This window comes from Bufo gargarizans, chromosome 6 (assembly GCF_014858855.1).
Source record: "Bufo gargarizans isolate SCDJY-AF-19 chromosome 6, ASM1485885v1, whole genome shotgun sequence".
NCBI classification, from domain to species: domain Eukaryota; kingdom Metazoa; phylum Chordata; class Amphibia; order Anura; family Bufonidae; genus Bufo; species Bufo gargarizans.
In genome coordinates, this window is record NC_058085.1 from 120,276,809 (window position 1) to 120,301,192 (window position 24,384).

The window sequence follows — 24,384 nt, forward strand, 5'->3', positions numbered from 1 at the left end:
GTAGGCCCTCGAGTAGATGTTCTGCTGCCTTTAACGTTTTCCAAACCGCTTTCAGTTCTCTGAAGTTGGAGGATTGAGAACGAGTTGTTGGCGGCCAGGAATCCTGAAAATAATGATCTCCCACTTTCGCTCCCCATCCTTTTTCGCTTGTGTCTGTTAGGACTTGAATGTAAGGAGTTTTCTCCCAAGGAACTCCCAAGGAGAGGTTGTTTGCGCTCGCCCACCAGTCTAGGGAGGCCTTTACTGTTGGAGGGATAAACACTTTGTGATTTAAGGAGGACTGCTGTCTGTTCCAGACCTTGAGGATCCAGGCCTGCAGGGTTCGGAAGTGCGACTGGCTCCAGGGGACAGAAGGTATGCAAGACGAGAGGAGCCCCAGAAGTCTCATGGCTTCTCTTATGGGGCAAGACCTCCTGCCCTGAAACCGTCGGATCTTTAATTGAAGGTTCCCAATCTTGTCCGATGGGAGGAAAGTATGTTGAACCCGGGAATTTAGTGTGACCCCCAGAAACTGGATTGTACTGGATGGTAGTAAATTTTACTTGGTCTGTTTTGAGCTGGCTTTCTGAGTTTCCAATCAGGAGGAAGTCGTCCAGGTATCACCAAGCCCTTGTGTCTCAGGGAGTCAACCATCTCGACCACTAGTTTCGTGAAGACTCTGGGAGCAGATGATATCCCGAAGGGAAGAGTTGTAAACTGGAAGTGAAGGGTTGTGCCCTTGCGATCTTGAATGGCGAATCTCAGAAACTTTTGGAAACTTGGATGGATCGGGACGTGATAGTAAGCATCCCTTAGGTCTACTGTACACATCAGGGCGTTCCTTCCTATTAGTAGTATCAGGGATTTTAGGGACTCCATCCTGAATTTCCGATATACTATAAACCTGTTTAGGGTCTTTAGGTTTATGATGGTGCGAAAAGAACCTTCCTTCTTTTGCACCAAGAAGAGATTCGAATAGAACCCTTGTCCTAGCTGTGTTGATGGTACTTGGGTTACCACGCCCATGTCTAAAAGGTTCTGAACCCCATGCAGGATCTTTTTGCGTACATTGAAAGAGCTCGGATTGGTTATAATGAAGCGGTTTGGGGGAGGTGAAGAAAATTCTCTCTGGTAGCCGGATTTTATGATCTCCCGGACCCAAGGATTCAGAGTAATGGACTCCCATGGGGCTAGAAAATTCTTCAATCTCCCCCCGACCCTGGCGTCATTGTCTGTCAGAAGATTTATTCTGGGAAGAGAGGGGGTACCTATTTCCCTGCCTCCTTTAGGGTAGCTCCAGCGCCCCGACTTCCCTTTATCTCTGTAGGACTTACTCTGACTAGTGAAGGCACGAAAAGGATATCTCCTTTTTATAGGGTCATTCCTCTGGTAAACCCTTCTTTTTGTCTGCCGCTTTTGTTAAAATACAGTCTAACACAGGGCCGAAGACGTACTCCCCCGAGAATGGGATAGAGCACAGCTTCATCTTTGAGGTGTTATCCCCCGACCAGCACTTCATCCACAGAGCCCGGCGGGCCGCATTGGAGAGGCCGGCGTCTTTGGCAGCGAATCTGACAGATTCTGCCGAAGCGTCCGCCATAAATGCAGTGGCGGATTTTAGCAAGGGAAGGGACCTCAAGATCTCTTCTCTAGGGGTGTTGTCCCGAATATGAGACTCCAAGTCGTTCAACCACAATCCCATGGACCTTGCCACAGAGGTGGCGGCTATATTAGATTTTAGGCTGTACAGACTATCCGCCTTCCTGTCCATGGGGTCGCTTAACTGGGAGGCGTCCTCAAAGGGTAGAGCAGTCTTTTTGTTGACTTTTGCCACCGGTACATCAATTTCATGTGTTTCATTGAATATCTTGCAATCATTTGGATCAAACAGCAATCTTAAAGGATTTGGACACTGCCACGCGTTTCTCGGGATTTGACCACTCATCGAGAACCATATCGCACATATTCTCATTAACCCTTTTCTTAACTCTAAGCCTCCCAAACATCTCATCCTGCACGGAATGAGTTTTTGGGGATTCTTCCACCCCCATAGTGGCTCTGACCGCTTTTAGCAAGTCTGGCATGCCTTCCGAGGAGAAACAAAATCTTCTATCGGATTCAGAAAATTCTATATCAGAGGAAGCTTCCTCATCATCCCAGGGTCTAGAGTAGGGCTGCACGATAAATCGAAAAAATAATCGAATCGCGATAATCGGCAAATGCGATATGGCGATTTGGCCGACCCGAAAATGCTGCGACTATATATAAAGGGGCCCTGCGCACATAACTGCCTTTTGCGTGTAAAGTGTTTTACTAGTGTGTGTGTGGGTGAAACAATCTCTCTCCTAACAGGTCCGGCCTCTGTACTCACTATGAATGCAATGCACTGCAGCGAGCTGGCTGGCCGGCGCGTGACTGACGTCACTTAGTAACGCTCCTGCATCCTGAAGTGGGAGGAGCGTTACTAAGTGACGTCATTCACGCGCCGGTCGGCCACCTCGCTGCCGCTCGCTGCTGCTCGCTGCAGTGCATTGCATTCATAGTGAGTACAGAGGCCTGACCTGTTAGGAGAGAGATTGTTTCACCCACACACACACTAGTAAAACACTTTACACGCAAAAGGCAGTTATGTGCCCAGTTTAGGACACATTAGGGGGACCAGCATAAGATGCTATATGTCTTAAGCTGGCCCCCCTCATGGCCCTATGTGTCCTCCACACATCCCCTATAACAGTGCCATCCACAGGACCCCCATAAGTGTCCTCCACAGGTCCTCCATAACAGCGTCCTCCACAGGTCCCCCATAAGTGTCCTCCACAGGTCCCCCATAACAGCGTCCTCCACAGATCCCCCATAAGTGTCCTCCACAGATCCCCCATATAACGCGTCCTCCACAGGTCCCCCATATAACAGCGTCCTCCACAGATCCCCCATATAACAGCGTCCTCCACAGATCCCCCATATAACAGCACCCTCCACAGATCCCCCATATAACAGCACCCTCCACAGATCCCCCATATAACAGCACCCTCCACAGATCCCCCATATAACAGCACCCTCCACAGATCCCCCATATAACAGCACCCTCCACAGATCCCCCATATAACAGCACCCTCCACAGATCCCCCATATAACAGCACCCTCCACAGATCCCCCACAACACAGCATCATCCACAGATCCCCCACAACTATGTCATACCCAGCCGCGTCAGCAGCTCATATGGGAAAATCCAAGCAAATAGACCTCTAGCACAATTCCTTTAAAATATCGCATCGCATATCGTTATCGCAATATTTAGGGCCCTAATCGCAATCGCCCAAAATTCCCATATCGTGCAGCCCTAGTCTAGAGGATAAAGCGTCTTCCGCAATCTCTTCTGAATTGGAGGAAGAAAGGGATGCTATTCTCTGTCTTTTAGATGGAGGTAGATCCCTGGGTAAGGAGGAAAGCTGAGATAATGCTAATACTTCCTCATGTATCATGGATCTAAGTTCTTCTGTAAAAGAAGGCTTTTCCTCCCGTATAATGCTAGAGATGCAGTCCTTACATAACCTCTTACAGTAATCGTCTGGAAGTCACTTATAGCTAGATATGAATTTAGCAGGCTTCCTAACTTTCTTCTGTGCCTCCTTAGGGACCTAGGAGAGTTGAAAGTAATCCCAATCAGACTAGAGGAACACATATATACGTATATATAAATAGTAGTATAAGCCCCGAGCCTGAGAGAGAGTGGAGGAGGAAGACAGATGACACAGGTGCCCTGACAAAAGTGCAGGCAAAGTTATCAGGATAATAGCACTTCTCCCCACAGGGGAACTTATGGCAGGCGGCACAGAGGGGTCTCCTGGAGAGTGGGGTTCCACTTACATGTCGGCACAAACAACAAGCTGTTGCCTCGGCACTTCCATGTGCTGTCCCGATGTTTGTAGGAGACGGGCACCTTATACGTCACTTCCTCCGTCCACCGGAAGTGACGTTGCCGCATACCTGAAGCGCCCGACGCGCAGCCCGGCTACAGCCATAGGAGGCCCGGCGGGAGATCGTGTCCAGAGGAGCAGGCTCACGTATCAAACGGAGCGAGGCCTCCCACATCACCCCTACCCAGCATTAGTACAGAGACCGCAGGAGGGCAGGGAAACACCAAGGTAATCCGGTGTGGTGTTTAGGAAAAAACTTTCATCTTCATCAACCCATAGTCATATGCAACCCATAATCGAACCAATAAAACCGTTATCTCTTCCTGCAAAAAATGAGCCCCTACATAAGACAATCGCCTAAAAAATAAATAAATATATGACTTTCAGAAAATGGAGATGCTAAAACATAATTATTTTTTTTAAATGCTTTTATTGTGTAAAACTGAAATACATTAAAAAAATACATATTAGGTATCGCCACATCCATAAAAATCTGCTCAAAAAAAAATATCACATCTACCGCCTCAGTTGAATGCTGTTAAAAAAAAAAAAAAAAAAAAGTATAAAATAAAAATTTTGGGGTGACCTTGTCCCAAAAAAGTGTCATATTGATTGATCAAAAAATCATATGTACCATAAAAATGTCAGCTCTTCTTGCAAAAAAAGAGCCCATCCACAAGACGATCGGCAGAAAAATAAAAGAAATGTAGCTTTCAGAAATTGAAGACACAAAAACATTATTTTTGTTTTTAAAAATACTTTATTGTGTAAAACTTAAACAACAACAAAATACACATATTTGGTATTGTCACGTCCGTATCGGCCTGCTTTATGAAAGCCACACATGAGCTGTCCTGTCAGGAGAATAAATAATAAAAACTGTGCCACAACAGACATTTTTTGATTACCTTGACAAAAAGCGTAATCTCGAGCAGTCAAAAATCATATTTACCCCAAAATAGTGCCAATAAAACTGTCACCTCATCCCTTAGTTTACAAAATTGGGTCACTTTTTGGGACTGTCTACTCTAGGGGTGTATAAGGGAGTCTTCAAATGTGACATGGCAACTTAAAATTATCCCAGTGAAATCTGTCCTCCAAAATCCATATGGCGCTCCTTTCCCTTTGTGCCCTGACGTGTGTCCTTACATCAGTTTACCACCAACTAAAGGGAGATGTCTGTTTTTGGTCTTTTTGAATCCAAACCAAAGAGGTGACAGATAAAACACAGGGCGATACAAACAAAAACAATCCAGCAATACTCGGAGATGTCTTTGGGAAATTCTAATTTCTAATACTGTTATAATTGTTTTACTCACTTAAAAGGAATCTGTCAGCTCCGAAACACTTCCCAAACTAGAGTAATCATGATGCCGAGTCCAGTTATGTAATGTTTATCTTTATCATTTCATTCTGATGCCGTGTTCCTACAAACCAGCAGAAAAATGCATTGAGAGGACTCCTGCATATAATGGAGAGGACTCAAGGAGGACAACCTAAGTTCTCTAGCAGTATGTCTTTGAAGCATGGGAGGAAACCCATGCAAACAAGTAGAGAACATACAAACTCCATGTTGTCCTTGGTTGGATTTGAACCTAGGATGCCAACATGACTAAGGCAATCATGCTAACCGCTGAGCCTGCACCATACGCAGCTGGTGCCGGCTGTATAATACAGCAGGCACCTGTCCCCAGTGACTGGGAACAACAATCACCCCGAACCCCATCATTTAACCCCTCAGAAGCTGCATTCAAAAGCGATTGCTGCAACTGTGCGGTTAGGTAGAGGGATACGGCTCCCTCTGCCTTCCGATTGGAGCCCCTACAGTGAAATTCCGGGCTCTGATCAATTACCATGACAGCCTGGGACCTGCTGGAGCTTCCCAGGCCTTCCATGGTTAGCTTCCTCCTAAGCTGTGCCCAAGGCACAGCTTAGAAACATAGAATGTGTCGGCAGATAAGAACCATTTGGCCCATCTAGTCTGCCCAATATACTGAATACTATGGATAGCCCCTGGCCCTATCTTATATGAGGGATGGCCTTATGCCTATCCCATGCATGCTTAAACTCCTCCACTGTATTTGCAGCTACCACTTCTGCAGGAAGGCTATTCCATGCATCCACTATGCTCTCAGTAAAGTAATACTTCCTGATATTACTATTAAACCTTTGCCCCTCTAATTTAAAACTATGTCCTCTTGTAGCAGTTTTTCTTCTTTTAAATATTCTCTCCTCTTTTACATTGTTGATTCCCTTTATTTATTTAAAAGTTTCTATCATATCCCCTCTGTCTCGTCTTTCTTCCAAGCTATACATGTTAAGGTCCTTTAATCTTTCCTGGTAAGTTTAGCAGGGAGCACGTAAAAGTAATAAAACGAAATAAAAACTATACAAATACGGGCATCATGTCATTTTTAGTGCCCATTAAACGCTGTAATGTCAAAACCCAAAAAATCTTGGCAGAATTGTTTTTTTTTTTTTTTTTTTTTTTTTCTATTTTACCCCACAAAGATTTTTCCTGTTTTTCAATACAAGACATGGTAAATTAAATGATGCCATCTTGTCCCCAAAAATATGTCCAAAAACACAGTTTGACTGGGTGAATATAAAATTGACCCTAGGATATTTCTGAGCAAGGAGAAGTACAGGGTGGGCCATTTATATGGATACACCTTAATAAAATGGGAATGGTTGGTGATATTAACTTCCTGTTTGTGGCACATTAGTATATGTGAGGGGGGGAAACTTTTCAAGATGGGTGGTGACCATGGCGGCCATTTTGAAGTTGGCCATTTTGAATCCAACTTTTGTTTTTTCAATAGGAAGAGGGTCATGTGACACATCAAACTTATTTGGAATTTCACAAGAAAAACATATGCTGTGAAGATACGAGATGTGCAGCACCTGAAACTACGGATACTGAAAGCCTGTGCTAGCATTTCTCCTGCAGTGTTGCTATCAGTGTGTGAAGAGTGGGAGAAGAGGGTTGCATTGCCAATCCAACACAATGGGCAGCACATTGAACACATTTTATAAGTGGTCAGAAACTTGTAAATAACTCATGAAAGAATAAAGTTACGTTAAAACCAAGCACACCATTGTTTTTCCTTTGAAATCCCCAATAAGTTTGATGTGTCACATGACCCTCTTCCTATTGAAAAAACTAAAGTTGGATTCAAAATGGCCGCCTTCAAAATGGCCGCCATGGTCACCACCCATCTTGAAAAGTTTCCCCCCTTACATATACTAATGTGCCACAAACAGGAAGTTAATATCACCAACCATTCCCATTTTATTAAGGTGTATCCATATAAATGGCCCACCCTGTAGATTGCAAGTTCCATTTAGAAAAGGGATGGGTTTTAATAATTGCAATTATAGTACAAAGCTGCAGAATATGTTGGGGCTAAATAAATATTGAGAAATAAATGATGTACATAGCTCAGAACTACGATTGTTACCTGCTCTTTGGTCTTGTAGGAGAGATCACCAGATTATCATTACAACCTAAATGCACTCATTGGAGAATGCTTCAGGAAAGAGAACTAAGGGGGACATTTATCAAACCTGGTGCCAGGGAAAACTGGCTAAGTTGCCCATAGCAACCAATCAGAATGATCCTTTAATTTTCCAAAGGAGCTTTGAAAAAAGAAAAACATGGTATCTGATTGGTTATATATCTGTAAAGAATAAATCAAGGCAACTGGACGTACTGTAGATTTCTTGAAAACGTTTCACTCGTTCTTCCAACGAGCTTTCTCAATTCTGAGTGATTGTACAAAAATTCTGGGAATAAATATGTAACTGAATCCACATCTGGTAATTATACCCAGCATTGGGTCAAAGGTGTTGATCCCATTATCCTAATTGGAGTCAGTAGGTGATAAAGACTTCCCAGAAAAAGGTGTCAAGACAGTATTATACGTGGCAGACAATAGATGTCTAACCCCCCACCTCTATTCAAGCTTGGCTTCTCCATTTTTACATAGATGGCCTCCTTCACGCCTCGTTTGTACCAATCGGCCTCTTTATCCAAAACACGTACTTGACTGTCTTCAAAGGTGTGACCTGTTCCTTTTAGATGTAAGTACACGGCTGAATCTTGACCAGAGGTTTTGGCTCTTCTATGCTGAGCCATACGCTGATGTAGTTGTTGTTTTGTTTCGCCGATATACAGTTCTGAGCATTCCTCATTGCACTGGACTGCGAACACAATGTTGTCCATCTTGTGTTTTGGCTTTGGGTCTTTGGGGTGAACCAGTTGTTGCCTCAGTGTGTTACTGGGTTTAAAGCAAACAGGAATGTGATGTTTATTAAAAATCCTTTTCAGTTTCTCAGACACCCCAGCTACATATGGGATAACCATATTCTTGCGTCTGTCATGCTTCTTGCCCTCACTGGTAGTCATGGTGGTCTTTCTTCTCCTTCCTTCTGTTTTGACAAAGGCCCAAACTGGATACCCACAAGTTTTAAGTGCCCCTCTGTGGTATTTGAGTTCCTTCGCCTTGGCCTCTGTGCTGGTGGGGATTTTCTCTGCCCGGTAGCGTAGAGTCTGGATGACTCCCAGTTTGTGGTCTAGAGGATGGTGGGAATCAAATAGCAGGTACTGGTCTGTGTGTGTTGGTTTTCGATAGACCTCTATTCCCAGCTTCCTTCCCTCTTCCACTGTTATAAGACAGTCCAGAAACGCCAGTTTGTTGTTCTGCATATCTTCCCGCGTGAAATTGATGTTATGATCCACTGAGTTGATGTGGTTGGTGAAAGCCTGTAACTCTTGTTTATGAATTTTAACCCAAGTGTCATCCACATATCTGAACCAATGACTTGGTGTAATTCCCTTGAAAGTGGTCAGGGCTTTTTTTTCTACTTCCTCCATATACAGGTTCGCTACAATAGGCGAGACTGGCGATCCCATAGCACAGCCATGTTTTTGCTTGTAAAACTTGTCCTTATACTTGAAGTAGGTGGTACTCAGACAAAGGTCCAGTAAGGCACACACTTGGTCTGGGCTAAGTTCTGTTCTGCATCCTATGGTGTTGTCTAATAGCAACTGTTTCCTGACTGTTTCAATTGCCTCTGTAGTGGGTATGCAGGTGAAGAGGGATGTAACATCATAGGAGACCATTGTTTCTTCTGTGCCCAATACCAAGTTCTGGATTTTGGTGGTGAAATCTTGAGAGTTCTGTATGTGATGTTGTGTGTTTCCAACCAAGGGCGCTAGGATTCTGGCTACGTATTTGGCCACATTGTAGGTCACAGAGTTGATGCTGCTGACAATTGCCTGAGAGGGGTCCCGTCCTTATGTATCTTAGGAAGTCCATAAATACATGGAGGGGCTTCCCCAGGGTAGAGGCGATGATAAATGGCCCGATTAATGATTTTGTCCTTTTCTAGTTGTTGTTGTGGCCGCGGCCACGGTCAGTAAGGTGACGGGAGGGGGCTAGACAGTGGCTGGTGTGTGCCTGGAGCCACGGGACGTGGGCCTGCCTAAAAGAGGGCCAAAGAGACACCAGGTAGGAGAAGTGCTGCTGTTTAATGCGTGTGGAACAGGGTTACAAAGCCAAGGAACGGAATACCTGTCGGGTTTCAGTCAGCGGATCCGGGATGTATCGGGAAAAACAGGCAGATCTCCACCTACCCATGTGACGGAAGACGTGCGGAGGCGTCCCGTGCTTGGAAGCCGCTGAAGCTGCTCCGATGCGGAATGAATGTCCTGATATGGTTTTGGGGTCCACCCCCAACCCTGCGACCAGGGATCTGATGTGGGAGACAAACTGTGGCGTGGAAAGGGGTTTCCCCTGGAATGGCAGCAACGGAGACTCTGGATCTGGAGATGGTGTGTAACCCAGGAGATGTTGGAGTACCACCACCGGACACCAGGCGTTCCCGGACTTGAAGAAACGGATCAGTACGGGAGGACCGGTCTGGGACGTCTTGGTGGAAGGCAGGCTTAGTACCAGATGATCCTGGCTCCAGGATAGCTGTTTCTTTTTCAGGAAGACCGTTTTCCGGGAAGGAACTGAAAATTCTCCTGGACGAAGGAAGCCGTAGAAGCTTAGGTACATCGCGGCTTTGATGACCAGGCTAGGGAAATGGCCAAAAGGATTGCCATCTAGGGCTGCAGACAGCTGCCTAAACAGCTCACCGGAGACCGGCCGACGGGACGGGTTGGAGTCTTTACTGTTTTTCTCAATGCCTCTGAGCGTGGCCTTGACGGCTTGGGATGTGAACGCTGCGCGTACTTCTGGGTTCTGAAGGGCTAAGAAGTGCTGCGCCCCGGCCAGGTACAAACGTATGGTGCTGGGTGCCAGCTTGAGGTTGACATGGCAATGGGCCATGAAAGCCATGATGTACGCAATGAAGGACATCCCCTGTTGGGGATGGATCCTGGAAAACGCCTGGAAGTGGTTCCAACCAGTGCCGTAGTTGCGAGCCGTGTTGACCGAAAGGGATCGGTGCCTGAGGTCCTCGGCGGTTGCCAGCAGAGACCTTAGTCCAACATCAGGTCGCTGAAACCGGGAATTCGGGCCCCGGTCCGGTCTGCTTCTGGACATACCTGAAAGAAGGTGTGAAAATTGAACCTCGATAAGGCATCGGCCGCCGTGTTGCTGGTACCTGGGATATGGGAACATGAAAAATGAAAGTTATGGGTCATGGCCAGCCAGACCAGTTTGCGCAACAGGGACATGACCCTGGCCGACTTAGCTCGGCCTTTGGAGATGATGTCCACGAGGTCCTGGCTGTCAGACACAAACATGACGCTGGAATTTGCCCAGAGGTGACCCCAGACAGAAGCGGCCGCCACGATGGGGTAACATTCCAGGAATGGTGATGAGCTGAGGGACTGAGGGTCGGAACTGACCTGAGGAGGCCATGGGCCAGCCAGCCACTGGGACCCGAATATGGCCGCGAAACCCCGGGATGCTGCGGCATCGGCAAACACCCTGGTGGATGACTGGGACCATGAGGGGACAAACAGGCTGACACCGTTCCAAGATAACAGAAAGCTGTCCCACATGCGTAAGTCTGCCATGGCAGCCCTGTCCAAGTGGACAATGCTGCTGGGTTCGGAGGCTGAGGGAAGGAGCGAGAGCAGCCGGGAAATGAAAGCCCTGCCCTGGGGCATGACCCTTAAGGCAAAGTTCAGCCGACCCAGGATGGACTGTAGCTCGACCTTGGTCACCTGGGACGAGGTGATGGCCCTGGCCACGACTTCCCGTATCTGGGACAGCTTTGCCTCTGGAAGCCTGGCTTCCATTTTGTCTGAGTCCAGGACAATGCCCAGGAAGGTGATGGAAGTGACCGGCCCCGCGGTCTTCCCCTGCGAAATTGGGATGGAAAGGGCGGCAAAGATCTCCAGGAGTGAGAGCAGCCCTGATGGTCGACCTAGCGGAGGTTCAATGAGGAGGAAGTCATCCAGGTAATGGATGACCGCTGGGGCGCTGCCGTGGTGGATCAGGATCCAGTGCAGGGCCTGCGCCAATTGGTCGAATAACCACGGGCTGCTTTTTGAGCCGAAGGTCAACCTGTTGGCAAAATAGAACTTGCCTTCCCACCTGATGCCATAGAACTGCCAAAGGTGAGGGGCAATGGGCAGCATTTTGAAGGCGTCCGCAATGTCCGTTTTAGACAACCAGGCGCCTTTCCCGGCGCTAAGGATGAGGGCAATGGCCTCGTCTATGGACGCGTAGGTCATGGAAAATTCTTCCGAAGGGATGAGCGAATTGATGCTGGGGATGACAGAATCATGGGGGGCGGAGAGATCATAAATCAAACGTTTTTTATTTGAATCTTTTTTGGCCACGATGCCTATGGGACTGATCCGCCAGCGAGAAAAAGGCACCTGGTCGAAGGGGCCCAGGAGGAACCCTTTCTCCACCTCCGAATTCAGGAGTTCCTGTACAGCGGTGGGATCTGACCTGGCCGACTGCAGGTTGTCGCACTCCCAGGTGGAATGGGGTAGTGCCACCAACCCTGTGTCAAACCCGGAGCAGAGGCCAGTGATCAGGAAGTCCACGAACCCTGGCGCCGGATGGTCCCGTAACAGGAGAGCCAGGAGGTCGATGTCGCAGTCGGCTAGTCATAGGCGCTTGTACCCCTTCTTGGGACATGTGGACCTGGGGTGGGCCCTGAAGCAGATGGAGCAGATGTGCAGGGCCCTGCAACCGCTAAAAACACATGCACCAAAGTTAAAGTTGTTGCAAACTTGGCTGTTGCCAAGGTAGACAATGGGTCTGCCCAGCTTATCGGTGGTGGAGGGACTGCGGGAGACCCCAGAGGGGCCAGGAATGGCCTTGTCTGGTTGGGCCGTGGCCGTTTGAGGACACCACTCAGTAGAATGGAAAATCGACTGGCAGGTCGAATAAGCGGGGGCCCGGAAGCCGGCGAAATGCTGGCAGAACAACTCCATGTCCAGCGTGGCCCAGTTGACAGAGAACTCGAACTGGGCAAGCGCGGCGGCGGCCTTGGCTGAGAAGGAGCGGTGGTAGTCATAAAAAGCCGTGCCGCCGTACTTGTGCCCCAGTCCATTGACCCTGTGTAGATACGTGTCCAGCTCCTCCCGGCGGGCCGGGGAAGCGGAGCAGAGCACGTCTCTAAACAGGCCGAAGGCCAACACAAACTCGACGACAGAGAGCTTGCGGTTAAGACGCCCATCCTTGGCCCGAAGGACCACTGAGACCTCCCCGCAGTCAAAAGTCTTGCTGTCTGCGGCATCGTGGGACGCAATCAGGATGGACGCGAGATTCACGTCCTTGCCCGCCAAGATGTCCTTCCTGATGTGGTCGGGTACCAAGTGCGCAGGAGCCACCACCGGAGCAGCCGGGAACGTACCTGGAGCCGGAAGCTGCAACAGAGGGGGATCGGAGACGGGGACCACCGCCTGGGAAGATGCCGGTGTTCTGGACTCCAAGTCCACCACCCTGGTCCTGATGTCAGCAACGGACGAGATGAGGGAATCCAAGGAGGCCTGCAACAGCACCAGGGACTGCTGGATGGCTGGAGGTGGATCTTCCCCTTCAGGAGCGCTGGACTGGGTCATCAACAGGCGGTATAACTCGGCCTTCCTGGCTGACGCTGGGTGTCTGATGCCTCTCTTGGCCAATTCCGCAATGAGCCTCGGCACAGTCCATCTTCGGAGGGCAACTGGGCCGCCTTGGCTGGAGACTGAGGTACCCGGGAGGGACAACATGTCGTCGACGTCAGAGACCTGTGACATGGCTTCAATGATGGCAGAGACCTTGCAACACCTGGAATTAAAGACAACAATACGGCCGCTGGAGAGGTCGTGGGGCCGTGCACCCCGACTAAAAAAGGTCGTGGATGAACGTAAAAGATGACGTACCTGGGAGCGTTGGGTCAACACCCTTGTCTTACCGTCAGAGGATGGACGGGAACGAAACGGCTGGACCTGGGAACTGGAAAGTTGGGAGTGACATGAGAAAAAAGCCGCGCGAGACTGGAACTATTGTGGGTGCGCATGGACACCGTGACAGAGAAGACACCTGAACGCCTCAGGCAAGGAAGGACAGTGAAGACACCTGACCGCTTCAGGGTACCTGGACGAAGAAGACACCTGAACGCTTCAGGGTGCCTGGACAGAGAAGACACCTGAACGCCTCAGGCAAGGAAGGACAGAGAGGACACCTGAACGATTCAGGGCGCCTGGACAGAGAAGACACCTGAACGCCTCAGGCAAGGAAGGACAGAGAAGATACCAGAACGCTGAGGGTACCTGGACGGAGAAGACACCTGAACGCTTCAGGGTGCCTGGACAGAGAAGACACCTGAATGCCTCAGGCAAGGATGGACCGAGAAGACACCTGAACGCCTCAGGGTACCTGGACAGAGAAGACACCTGAACGCCTCAGGCAAGGATGGACAGAGAAGACACCTGAACGCTTCAGGGTATCTGGACAGAGAAGACACCTGAATGCCTCAGGCAAGGATGGACAGAGAAGACACCTGAACGCTTCAGGGTAGCTGGACAGAGAAGACACCTAAGTGCCTTGGCAAGGAAGGACAGAAAAGATACCAGAACGCTTCAGGGTACCTGGATGGAGCAGACACCTGGACGCCTTGGGAAAAGATGGACAGAGAAGACCCATGAACGCTTCAGGGTACCTATACCGAGAAGCCATCGGCACGCCTCAGGCAAAGATGGACCGAGAGGCCCCTGAACGCTTCAGGGAACCTGGAGAGAGAAGACACCTGAACGCCTCAGGCCAAGATGGACAGGAAGAACACCTGAACGTTTCAGGGTACCTGGAAAGAGAAGACACCTGAACGCCTCAGGCTGAGCAGGACAGAGGAGACACCTGGACGTCTCGGGTTGAGAGCGAGAACACATCCCCGTGTGCCTCCTGGGAGGCAACCCGGGATGTCGGGAGGAGGGACTGCCAGAAGCAGCCCCTGATTACCTACCTGAACCCTCAGGTATGAGTTTTCCCGCGAGCGGCCGACAGCGAATTCCTGCAGGACCTAACCTGACGTTGGGAAAGTCGGAATAAGGTACGACGGGAACCACGAACGCTACTGGCACCTGGGAACGGAACACACATGTGAACATGGAGAGCACCAAGGCCGGAGCCCCCAGGGGCCCCGCTGGGAGGCCGTGGGTAGGCCGGGGCATGAATGACCTGGAGCGCCCCTGACCTGACCTGGACGTGTGTGACGGAACCGTGGCGTGTGCCGGCCTGGCAGGAGCGGGCCTGGGGGTGGGCATGCCGGCCCGGCACGGCGACCTGAAGGGGCAGTGGGATGTGGAGGGGATGTGGCCCGTGAATTGCCCATCTGGCCACCTGTGGCGGGCAATTCACCGCGTGCCAGGGCTCAGACCACCCAGTGTCGGTCATGACCAGGGGGCCATCCCAGGCTGGGCCTGGAGCAGGACGTGGCCCAGGCCACATGAGAGACCGGAATGTGGCCGCTGGACAGCGCGGATGGCGGCTGCCTGAGCCCCCCGGCTGAGCAGTGGCAGCCCCACCGGGGCGGGAGGACTGAGTGCCCGCATGCCTCCGCCCCCACCAGGGCAAGATCCTTTTTTTTTTTTTTTTCCTTGCATGAGAAGGGACACAATTGTGACACCGTCTAAGGGGAAAGATGCCTCCGCCCACGGCAACCAACCACACCACAGCCTCCAATCTCCATGAGCAGAATTTGGAAAGACCGCCGGGCCGTGACTGGTCGCCATGGGCAACAGCCAGCCTCCCCCCCAGACAGCTCCACAATCCACCCGACTCCTTTTTGAAGCCTTGCCAATGCGCGGCGGCAGTGTCCAGTCGGATTGCCGCGAAATGACACACCTTGTGGCCGGCGGTGTGTCCCCCCCCCCCCCCCCCCCGCGTGCGGTCGTGAGCGGGTGCCGTGGTGCCGCGCATGCGTCCTGCCTCTCGCGAGAGGACGGGCGGCCCCGGACGGCGGAGAGGGGAGGGAGGGGTGCCCGCGGCGGCCGAATGCGGGTGGAGGAGTGAGCCGGCGGACGGACATGGCCCGGCAGGCGGGAGACCGGAGCTCACCATGGGAACGCGGCGATACTTACCCGGGGCGCGTGCTTGCCGGAAGTGACGTGCTTACCGGAAGTGACGATCACATGAAGTGCGGTGGCGGACGCGGTGAAGGTGAGCAGTGCAGGGGGGTTTAAGTAGGGGGACCTGGCCCCTCCCACAACAACAGGCTGCATGCAGCCTTAACTATTAGTAGTTCTATAACCTTCTTCTTGTAGCCACTGGTTGGGTCTCGTCTTAGGGCCTCATATGTGTTGTTATCATCCAGGAGTGTGGTCACCTTGGCATCGTAGTCAGACGTATTAAGTACAACTGTGCATCTTCCTTTATCCGCAGGCAGGATGGTGATTTTGTGTCTTTCTTCAGGGATGTAACCGCCTTCCTTTCTTCTCTAGTCAAGTTTGAAGGAGGTGGTTTGGCACTGGCCAGAGCTGTCTGCCACGTATAATGCTGTCTTGACACCATTTTCTGGGAAGTCTTTATCACCTATTGACTCCAATTAGGATAATGGAATCAACACCTTTGACCCAATGCTGGGTATAATTACCAGATGTGGATTCAGTTACATATTTATTCCCAGAATTTTTGTACAATCACTCAGAAATGAGAAAGCTCGTTGGAAGAACGAGTGAAATGTTTTCAAGAAATCTACAGTACGTCCAGTTGCCTTGATTTATTCTTTACAGATATATACTATGACCTGGATAAATGAGAACCTTCACAGACATATCTGATTGGTTGCTTAGCCAATTTTTCCTTAATACCTGTTTTGCTAAATGTCCTCCTTTAAAGATGAATTTAGACGAGCCTACTGAGCGGACGATTGTCGGAAAGGAATCGTTCCATCCCGAAAGTTGGCTGCTCATTCAGTGAAGGAGACATAGAAACATAGAATGTGTCGGCAGATAAGAACCATTTGGCCCATCTAGTCTGCCGCATTTACATGCAGCAATCTCCTTCACTGTATGAAAATGATGGCTTTTGAGAAGCAGATCGCTGTTTAGAGACAGCAGAATCTACTGCTCAGAAGCCATCAGTGCTGCCTGCATGAGTGGCAGGATCACCTGGTGAATGAGCATTTTACTCGTTCATCGTGTTATTGGCAGCACATTTAGGCAGCCAGATGATCAGGAACGACTTTTCAGAGGAATGGTCATTCCCGATAATCTGGATGATTATTGGTGCATCTAAATGCACCTTAACTGTTCTTTTCAAGGAGGCAATTAACTTCCTGACTTTAAAATTCCTTCAAGCTGATGTCACGGCGCAGTGTGGGTAGTAAACTCCACACCGACCACAAGAGTGGAGGGAAAAGGTACTAGGCCTGGAAACTAGGGAAAGGGAACAGGTCACCACCTAGTGAATCCCTAAACCGAGCCCTGACTACTATTAGTATGAACAGACCTCGATGGTAGGAATGTTCATACGCTGGAACCTAGAACTCTATCTGAACCTAAAGGGCCCTGGAAATAGTGTCAGCGCAAGAGATGACCTGCTCCCTCCCAGCTGAAGGAACAGGAGACTGCCTCAGGCCTAATACCAAAAGGTAGCGGAATATAACGAGCAAGAAATAAAGACACTTAGCTCTAAAGTATGCGGACGAGCAGGAACTCAGAGGAGAACCAGACACCAGCACTTCAGAACCAGAAAGGAGCTATCAACCGCATAGCCAGATAAGTCCAGACTAAATAAAGGTTTTGGAATGACGATTTAGGTTCACCTGAGACAAGAGATGTAGTCATACCCAGCAACAACACAGAAACAAATAAAACCAAAAAGGCTGTCAGCTCACATCACGTGCAGCCAGTCTTTTAGATCTTCTGACCTATGTCACAGGAGAGACCGTGACAGCTGTTTATGCCTGAACCATTCCACCACTGTACAATCTATTTAATTGTGTAATGATGCTAAAGCAATCATAGATGTGTTCTGTCACTGAACCCCAGATATGAGTTGTCCATTTTGGCATTTTTAATCTCTAATTCAGCATATCAATAGTAGTAAAACAACGGATTTATCTAATCTCTATCTTGAAAACACTAAAGGAGAAGAAGCATTTGTGGAAATCTGAGACGGACTTACAAGACTGCCTGTGTCTCATCTATAAAATGCTGTCATTCAGTTGTTGCACTGAAGTGGACAGGGCACTGTAAGTTCATCCAACTAATTAAACCTCCAGACAGTGTCTAGACACATTTAGATTGAAAGGTATTGACAAAGTTTTGGAGAAAAGCATCAGAGTAAGGCACATTTTCTGGACAGTAGCATATGCATCCTTAAATTGAATATTGTCAAAAATGGTAATCGGGTCCCTGGCTAGTTCCCAGAAAGAATAGCCAGGGGCAAGGCGCAGCTGTAATACTGATCAACAGCAGGGGTCAACAACATAGAAACAGAAACATAGAATGTGTTGGCAGATAAGAACCATTTGGGCCATCTAGTCTGCCCAATATACTAAATACTATGAATAGCCCGTGGCCCTATCTTATATGAAGGATGGCCTTATGACTATCTTATGCATGCTTAAACTCCTCCACTGTATTTGCAGCTACCACTTCTGCAGTACGGCTATTCCATGCATCCACTACTCTCTCAGTAAAGTAATACTTCCTGACCTTTGCCCCTCTAATTGAATACTATGTCCTCTTGTAGCAGTTTTTCTTCTTTTAAATATTCTCTCCTCTTTTACCTTGTTGATTCCCTTTATGTATTTAAAAGTTTCTATTATATTCCCTGTCTCTTCTTTCTTCCAAGCTATACATGTTAAGGTCCTTTAATATTTCCTGGTAAGTTTTATCCTGCAATCCATGTACCAGTTTAGTAGCTCTTCTCTGAACTCTCTCCAAAGTATCAATATCCTTCTGGAGATATGGTCTCCAGTACTAAGCACAATACTCCAAATGAGGTCTCACTAGTGCTCTGTAGAGCGGCATGAGCACCTCCCTCTTTCTACTGGTAATGCCTCGCCCTACACACCCAAGCATTCTGCTAGCATTTCCTGCTGCTCTATGACATTGTCTGCCTACCTTTAAGTCTTCTGAAATAATGATCCCTAAATCCCTTTCCTCAGATACTGAGGTTAGGACTGTATCACTGATTTTATATTCTGCTCTTGGGTTTTTGCGCCCCAGTTGCATTATCTTGCACTTATCAACTTTAAATTTTAGTTGCCAGATTTTTAACCATTCCTCTAGTTTTCCTAAATCCTTTTCCATTTGGTGTATCCCTCCAGGAACATCAACCCTATTACAAATCTATGTGTCATCAGCAAAAAGACACACCTTACCACCGAGGCCTTCTGCAATTTTGCTGAAAAAGATATTAAACAATATGGGTCCCAGAACAGATTCCTGAGGTATTTCACTGGTAACAAGACCATGGTCTGAATATACTCCATTGACTACAACCCTCTGTTGTCTGTCCCTCAGCCATTGCCTAATCCATTCAACCTTGAAATAGCTAAGTATCACTGGACAACAGTAGCCATAGCAGAGCAAAAAACTGAGAACCAGTCATATGATTTCAACACTCCAGGGGTTTACGGCTCCCATATGCTTAGTTCTATTTCCAGTGTGTAATTGTCAAGTGTCAAAAATGGACCTTATATCATGCAGGGTTCATTAACTTCATGCCCCAGTCAAAAAGCTTGTCGGTCCCTTAATGCGAGTAACAGTTGCAAATTCTATACTACAAAATTGCTATAGGATTCAATAATTTCTCACACAAGGTTATAGATAGTCTGTTCCGCATCTGCTACTTTTTCAGGAAAATAATATTTTATGACATTGTGTCCGATCTTCCTCCCAACTAATTTCTTATTTTTCCCCCTTGTACGTGTGTACTAGATAGTAATAAAGGGGTTGTACCATCAGGCATTACACCTCTTAAATAAGTTCACCCCTAGCAAACAGCTGATTTTACTCGGGAAGATGCAACCTGTCAGACATTTCTCCTGCCGTGACTACTGCAAGGGAAGTGGTATTACATGGCATAAATTTAGATTAACATCGATAAATGTAGTACATATACAGCTCAAGTCACCAGAGTTGTTACAGAGCAGTTCTATGCTTTGGCTCATGGATTGGATCCTGAGCAGTGTATTCCCTGTTTATGACAACTGGGTTAAATTTTTGGAAAATGTTAAGTTCACTCTCCAGTGATAATATATCATTAAAGTAGGGCATTTTAGTAGAAGCATACAATGGTGATTTCCTCATCTCAAACAATGTATTAAAAAAAAGTGGTGAGTACACGGCCACAAAAAATGTCAATGTTGCCTTGAGCATTAATTACAGCTTGACAACGATGTCTCATGCTGTTCACAAGTCTACTTATTGTCTGCTTGGCACAGCCCACTCTTCTTGAAGTGCGGCCCTTAGGTCATTGAGGGTTTGAGATACAGCGTTACAAGCCTGTACGCGGCGACTCCGCTGATCCCATAGGTTTCCAATAAGATACAGGTCTGGAGAAAGTGCAGGCCACCCATTTGAGGTACCCCAGTCTCCAGAAGCTATTCCCTAATGATGCGACCTCCATGAGCTGGCGCATTGTCATCCATGAAGATGAAATTAGGTTTGTGTTGTTCATACCAGAGGCACAATGACTGGACAGTGTGAATCGACTTTCATCAATGAACAGCACTGAGGCCCACTGGTTCCTCGTCCAGTGTAGATGCTCCCTGACCCATGCAAGACGATGGTCAGCCACTTTTGCAGTTCATCTAGCACTCAGACCACGCTGATGTAAACAGTTTTAAATGGTCTGATGTGACACTTTGGTGCCTCTCACCTCCCTCAACCCCTTCCCGACCAGCATCATAATAGTACGGCGCTGGCCGGGTCTTTAAAGATGGCCCCCGTTCCTGCTTCTTCAGCTCATGTCCTCAACCTGCAGTAATGCCAATCGCGGACATTTAACCCCTCAGATGCTGTGGTCAATCCTGACCACAGCATCTGAGCACGCTGAAAACCGAAATAGCGCACTTGTGTATGTGTGTATGCAGCAGCCCCTCTCTTTGTGAATAACAGGAGGCTCCTGCATAGTATTTCCTATGGAGCCCTTGCCTCTAATAGGGCTCCATAGGAAACTAGTAAAATCATCATAGATTCCAATGCTAGTGCATTGGAGTCTATGATAATAGCAATCAGATGATTGCATGTTATAGTTCCCTATGGGAACGCTAAAAAAGTATATAAAAAAATAAAAAATAAACCTAAAAATTCAAATCACCCCCCTTTTCCCAAATAAAAATAAAAGAACAAAAAAAATTACAAAAAATACACATCATGGGTGTTGCAATGTGAAAACGCCCTTAGTGTAAAAATATATTCCCCATATGGCAAACAGCAAAACGGAAAAAAGCGTCCAAAGGGCCGATTCGCCCTATTTGGTCGCTTAATCTTCTACCACAAAATTCTATAAAAAGTGATCAAAAAGTCTTACACACCCCAGAATGGTATCAAAGAAAGTTCAGATCGCCCCAGCAAAAAATAAGCCCACATACAGCTCCATACACATAATTACAAAAAAGTTATCGGGGTCAAAATATGGCGACAAAAAAATAAAACTAATTTTTTTCCACTTTTATCAAAACGCAAGAAAAACTATACATATAAGGTATCGCCGGATTCGTACTGACCTGTAGAATAAAAGTAACTAGTCAGTTTTATCACACATCAAACGTGGTAAATAAAAAACCTGTAAAACTGTGGTGGAATTGCTTTTTTTTGTTTTGCAATTTCACCCCATTTGGAAAAATGTGGCATTCATCCGCTTCCGCAGGTTCATAATTAAGCGGTCATCAGTGTGGGATGTGGCCAAAGGACGTCCACTTCTATGCTTTCTGTGACTCTTCCATTCTCTCTGTATCTCTGTTGCAACCTGCTGATGACACTCTAAGCTCAGTGGCCACTTATCCTGCTTGAAGCGTTGCAATGACGAGGTACTGTTGATCAATTGTTAGGTGTTGTCTTGGTCTCACAATGTCAAAATGTGAACAGCATGATAAGGAGGACTTTTTAAATACCAGTTCTAATTGAACCAGCAATTCATGGATCAAACACCTGTTTTGAATTTTTCCGTTTTAAGCTCCTTGTTAGGCCGAATGCACACGGACGTGGAACACGGACGTGAGCGATCCGTGGTATCCCGGCCTGGCATCCTGCTGACAGCAGGAGCGCACTGCGTCATTGGTTGCTATGACGCCGTGCGCTTAATGCCGCTGCTGCACTACAGTAATGTACTCGTATGATCAATACGAGTGTATTACTGTAGTGCAGTGGCGGCATGAAGTGCACTGCGTCATAGCAACCAATGACGCAAGTTGTGCAAAAAGTACTGAAACATTGAACAGTTGGACATTTGCATTCAAAAGTTTAGAGAATGTCATATTAAGTTCACCTTTAAAGGTTAGAGTCTTTTTTAGGTTCATGCTGAAATTTCTCCCACAAGCCAAATATCTCTAACTTTTTGTGGAGTAGTGTATGTACCCTAGTAGAGCATGACAGGGCTTATCTTTATGAAGTAACCGCTTTTATAGAGCAGCACACCTTGGCCTTAACCCTAGTGGTACATTCTCATTGATCTCTCTTTTTTAACCAATTACCAATTCCTAAGTATTTAAATGTCACATTTAAAGGTCTTGGTAACTTATTCAATGTGTACCTCCAGGAAAATGTAAAAAATTGACAGTGTGCCTGTATGGCAAGTATGTATAGTCCCTCCCTTCCTCTTTCAGCTTCCCTTGGTAGTGAAATTACCCTACCTTCCCTGTCACCGTGCAGATACATGATTGATCAAAGAGTTTTCCGAAGACCAAGGACAGATCATCAATACCTGATCAGTAGGGGTCAGCTACAGTACACTATCCAGCACTGTGCTTGGCATACTCATATAAAAATGTATTTTCATTTGAATTGTCTGCAATGGTTTTATAGTAAATAATACTATGTTATGCAATTCTGTATTATGATATGAAATGTATTAGTTCTAGTTGTGATGTCTTGTTTTGTGTATTTCTTGGTAGTGGTTTGTGATCCAGGAACGTATAGTTCAGACAACAGCTCTCAGTGTGAGGTTTGCAAAGACGTCAAGATTACCTACTATGGAGCAACAGATTGCTGACGGGTAACATTATACATCATCATACTTCTTATCTTCTCTGCCTTTCAACTTGGATAAGTTCTAACTCACTGTTCGTTAATGTACTGTTTTACCATGATAGAACCACCTTCCTATTCAAGAGCCATCTTGGTGCATACATCATCTTCAAACTCAGCATGAGAGTCTAGATAATATTGATTAAAGCTAAATTTGAGCAAAAGTACATTGGTTTGTATATTTAGTTCACTTTTGTATTGGTTGTTAATTTAAACATAACAAATATCATCATTGGCAATGATGTATATGGAGATAACTTAAACTCATCGTGTTTCTTTAGTTTTTTTGTTTTTTACAAAGGCCACATTTTACATTATATGCATTGTCTCCTTCAGTGTAATTTGCTCCATTTATTAAAGAATTAGAGATTGGAAAGAAGGATAACAGTGAATCTTTTCTGCTCCCTCATGGCAGGAAGGGATTACAATTATATAGTTTCTTTGTTCGCATGTTTGTGACAATATTATTGCCTATACACATTATGGACATCCCCTAACTGCTAGAATAGGGGTTCCAAGCTCCCAATTCCTTCTTATTGCATGACCACACTTATCATTTTAAATGGAGCATGCTTCATTTAATGTCCACGGGCCTGACAGAAACTGGTTATGCAGGAACCCTGTTCCGAGAAGCTCCAGTGGTGGGGCCCCCATCAATCAGAAATGTATCTCCTATCTTGTGGAAAGTTGATAAATGTCCTTTATGGGAAACCCCTCTAATCACATGATTTTACTGTAATGCAAGGCACCAACAAACAGACCAGTGATGAAAGTAAAAAGGTGTTTATTCACCAGAAACATAAATGTCCAGGACACTTGCTGGTAACAAGGAATAATAACAAAAAAAACCAGGGCAAGGAGATTCCAGGAATAGTCCCAACCAGTGCTGAATGATGCTGTGCACTTGGCAGTCAAGTCACTCCAGATCTTGGGTCCGCTGTAAAGGACAAAGTTCCTGGCAGTCTTCAGTCACTAGGAGTTGTGACCTATACCTGGTTGAGGGAAAATAACAGTGGGCACTTATCACCCTGAGAGACCTCCTTTTAAATGCCTGCTGACCAATCCCAGGGTGCCAAGTGTCCACTACCATAGGTGAACAAATTGCCCTGCACCTGAGTACAAGGCCTAAGGCAATCACAAGTTGATTAACCCATGGCTGGCTCCCTAATCCACTTTGCTCTTGTGAGTCAGTATAATATGCGCCACTGGTCGACGAAGTGCATAAGAAGCGCGTACTCGCGACCGTGTATCCCTTTGCGAACCTGCCCTTGTGCGTACGCACGGACGCATGATTGACTCAGCGCGAGTATGCGAGCGCGTGGACCCAGATGCGGAAACGGAAGTCGCAGGAGACAACCCTGGCCGCGGCGTCTTGTCACTTGCCTGGCCACTCTGTCCCCGGGACTCCGACGGTCCTCCCCTCCGATGTCCACGCGAACGCATCTCCGCACTGGCTCGCAAAGGGGTCAGCGCTGGTGCATCAGAGACACGCATAACCTGTCCCGCAACTCCACGAGGACCCCTCTTGGCTCCCCTGGAGTGCAAAGCAGGTGAGGATCTTACATTACCCCCCCCCCTCGAGGAGGCGGCTCTGAAGACTCCAAGCAAGCTTTCCCCGGATTATCCCGGTGAAAGGCTGCCACCAACTCATCCGCATGCACCTGGCGAGCAGGTATCCAACATCTCTCCTCTGGACCAAAACCCTTCCAGTCCACCAAGTATTGAAGAGACCTTTGGACAAAACGAGAGTCCAAAATTCTGTTCACTTCGAACTCCGTTACCCCTTGGACCTCCAGCGGGGATGGGGTCTGAATGAAGGGAGCGGA

The 24,384-nt window shown here is 47.4% G+C and overlaps 1 protein-coding gene across 3 annotated transcripts in view; it reads left to right on the forward strand.

Annotated features, from left to right (window-relative positions):
* The window catches only part of ZPBP2 (zona pellucida binding protein 2), a 140,183-nt gene that overhangs the window by 96,854 nt on the left and 18,945 nt on the right, over positions 1 to 24,384 (forward strand). Inside the window, exons 4-5 of one of the 3 annotated variants that reach the window (XM_044299049.1) lie at positions 22,426 to 22,526; positions 22,624 to 22,717. In XM_044299049.1, coding sequence (XP_044154984.1) covers positions 22,426 to 22,523 — 98 coding nt within the window. In that variant the 3' untranslated portion in view covers positions 22,524 to 22,526; positions 22,624 to 22,717. Of the gene's footprint in view, positions 1 to 22,425; positions 22,718 to 24,384 lie in introns of those variants that run through there. The other 2 variants (XM_044299050.1, XM_044299048.1) reach the window with 2 other exon arrangements.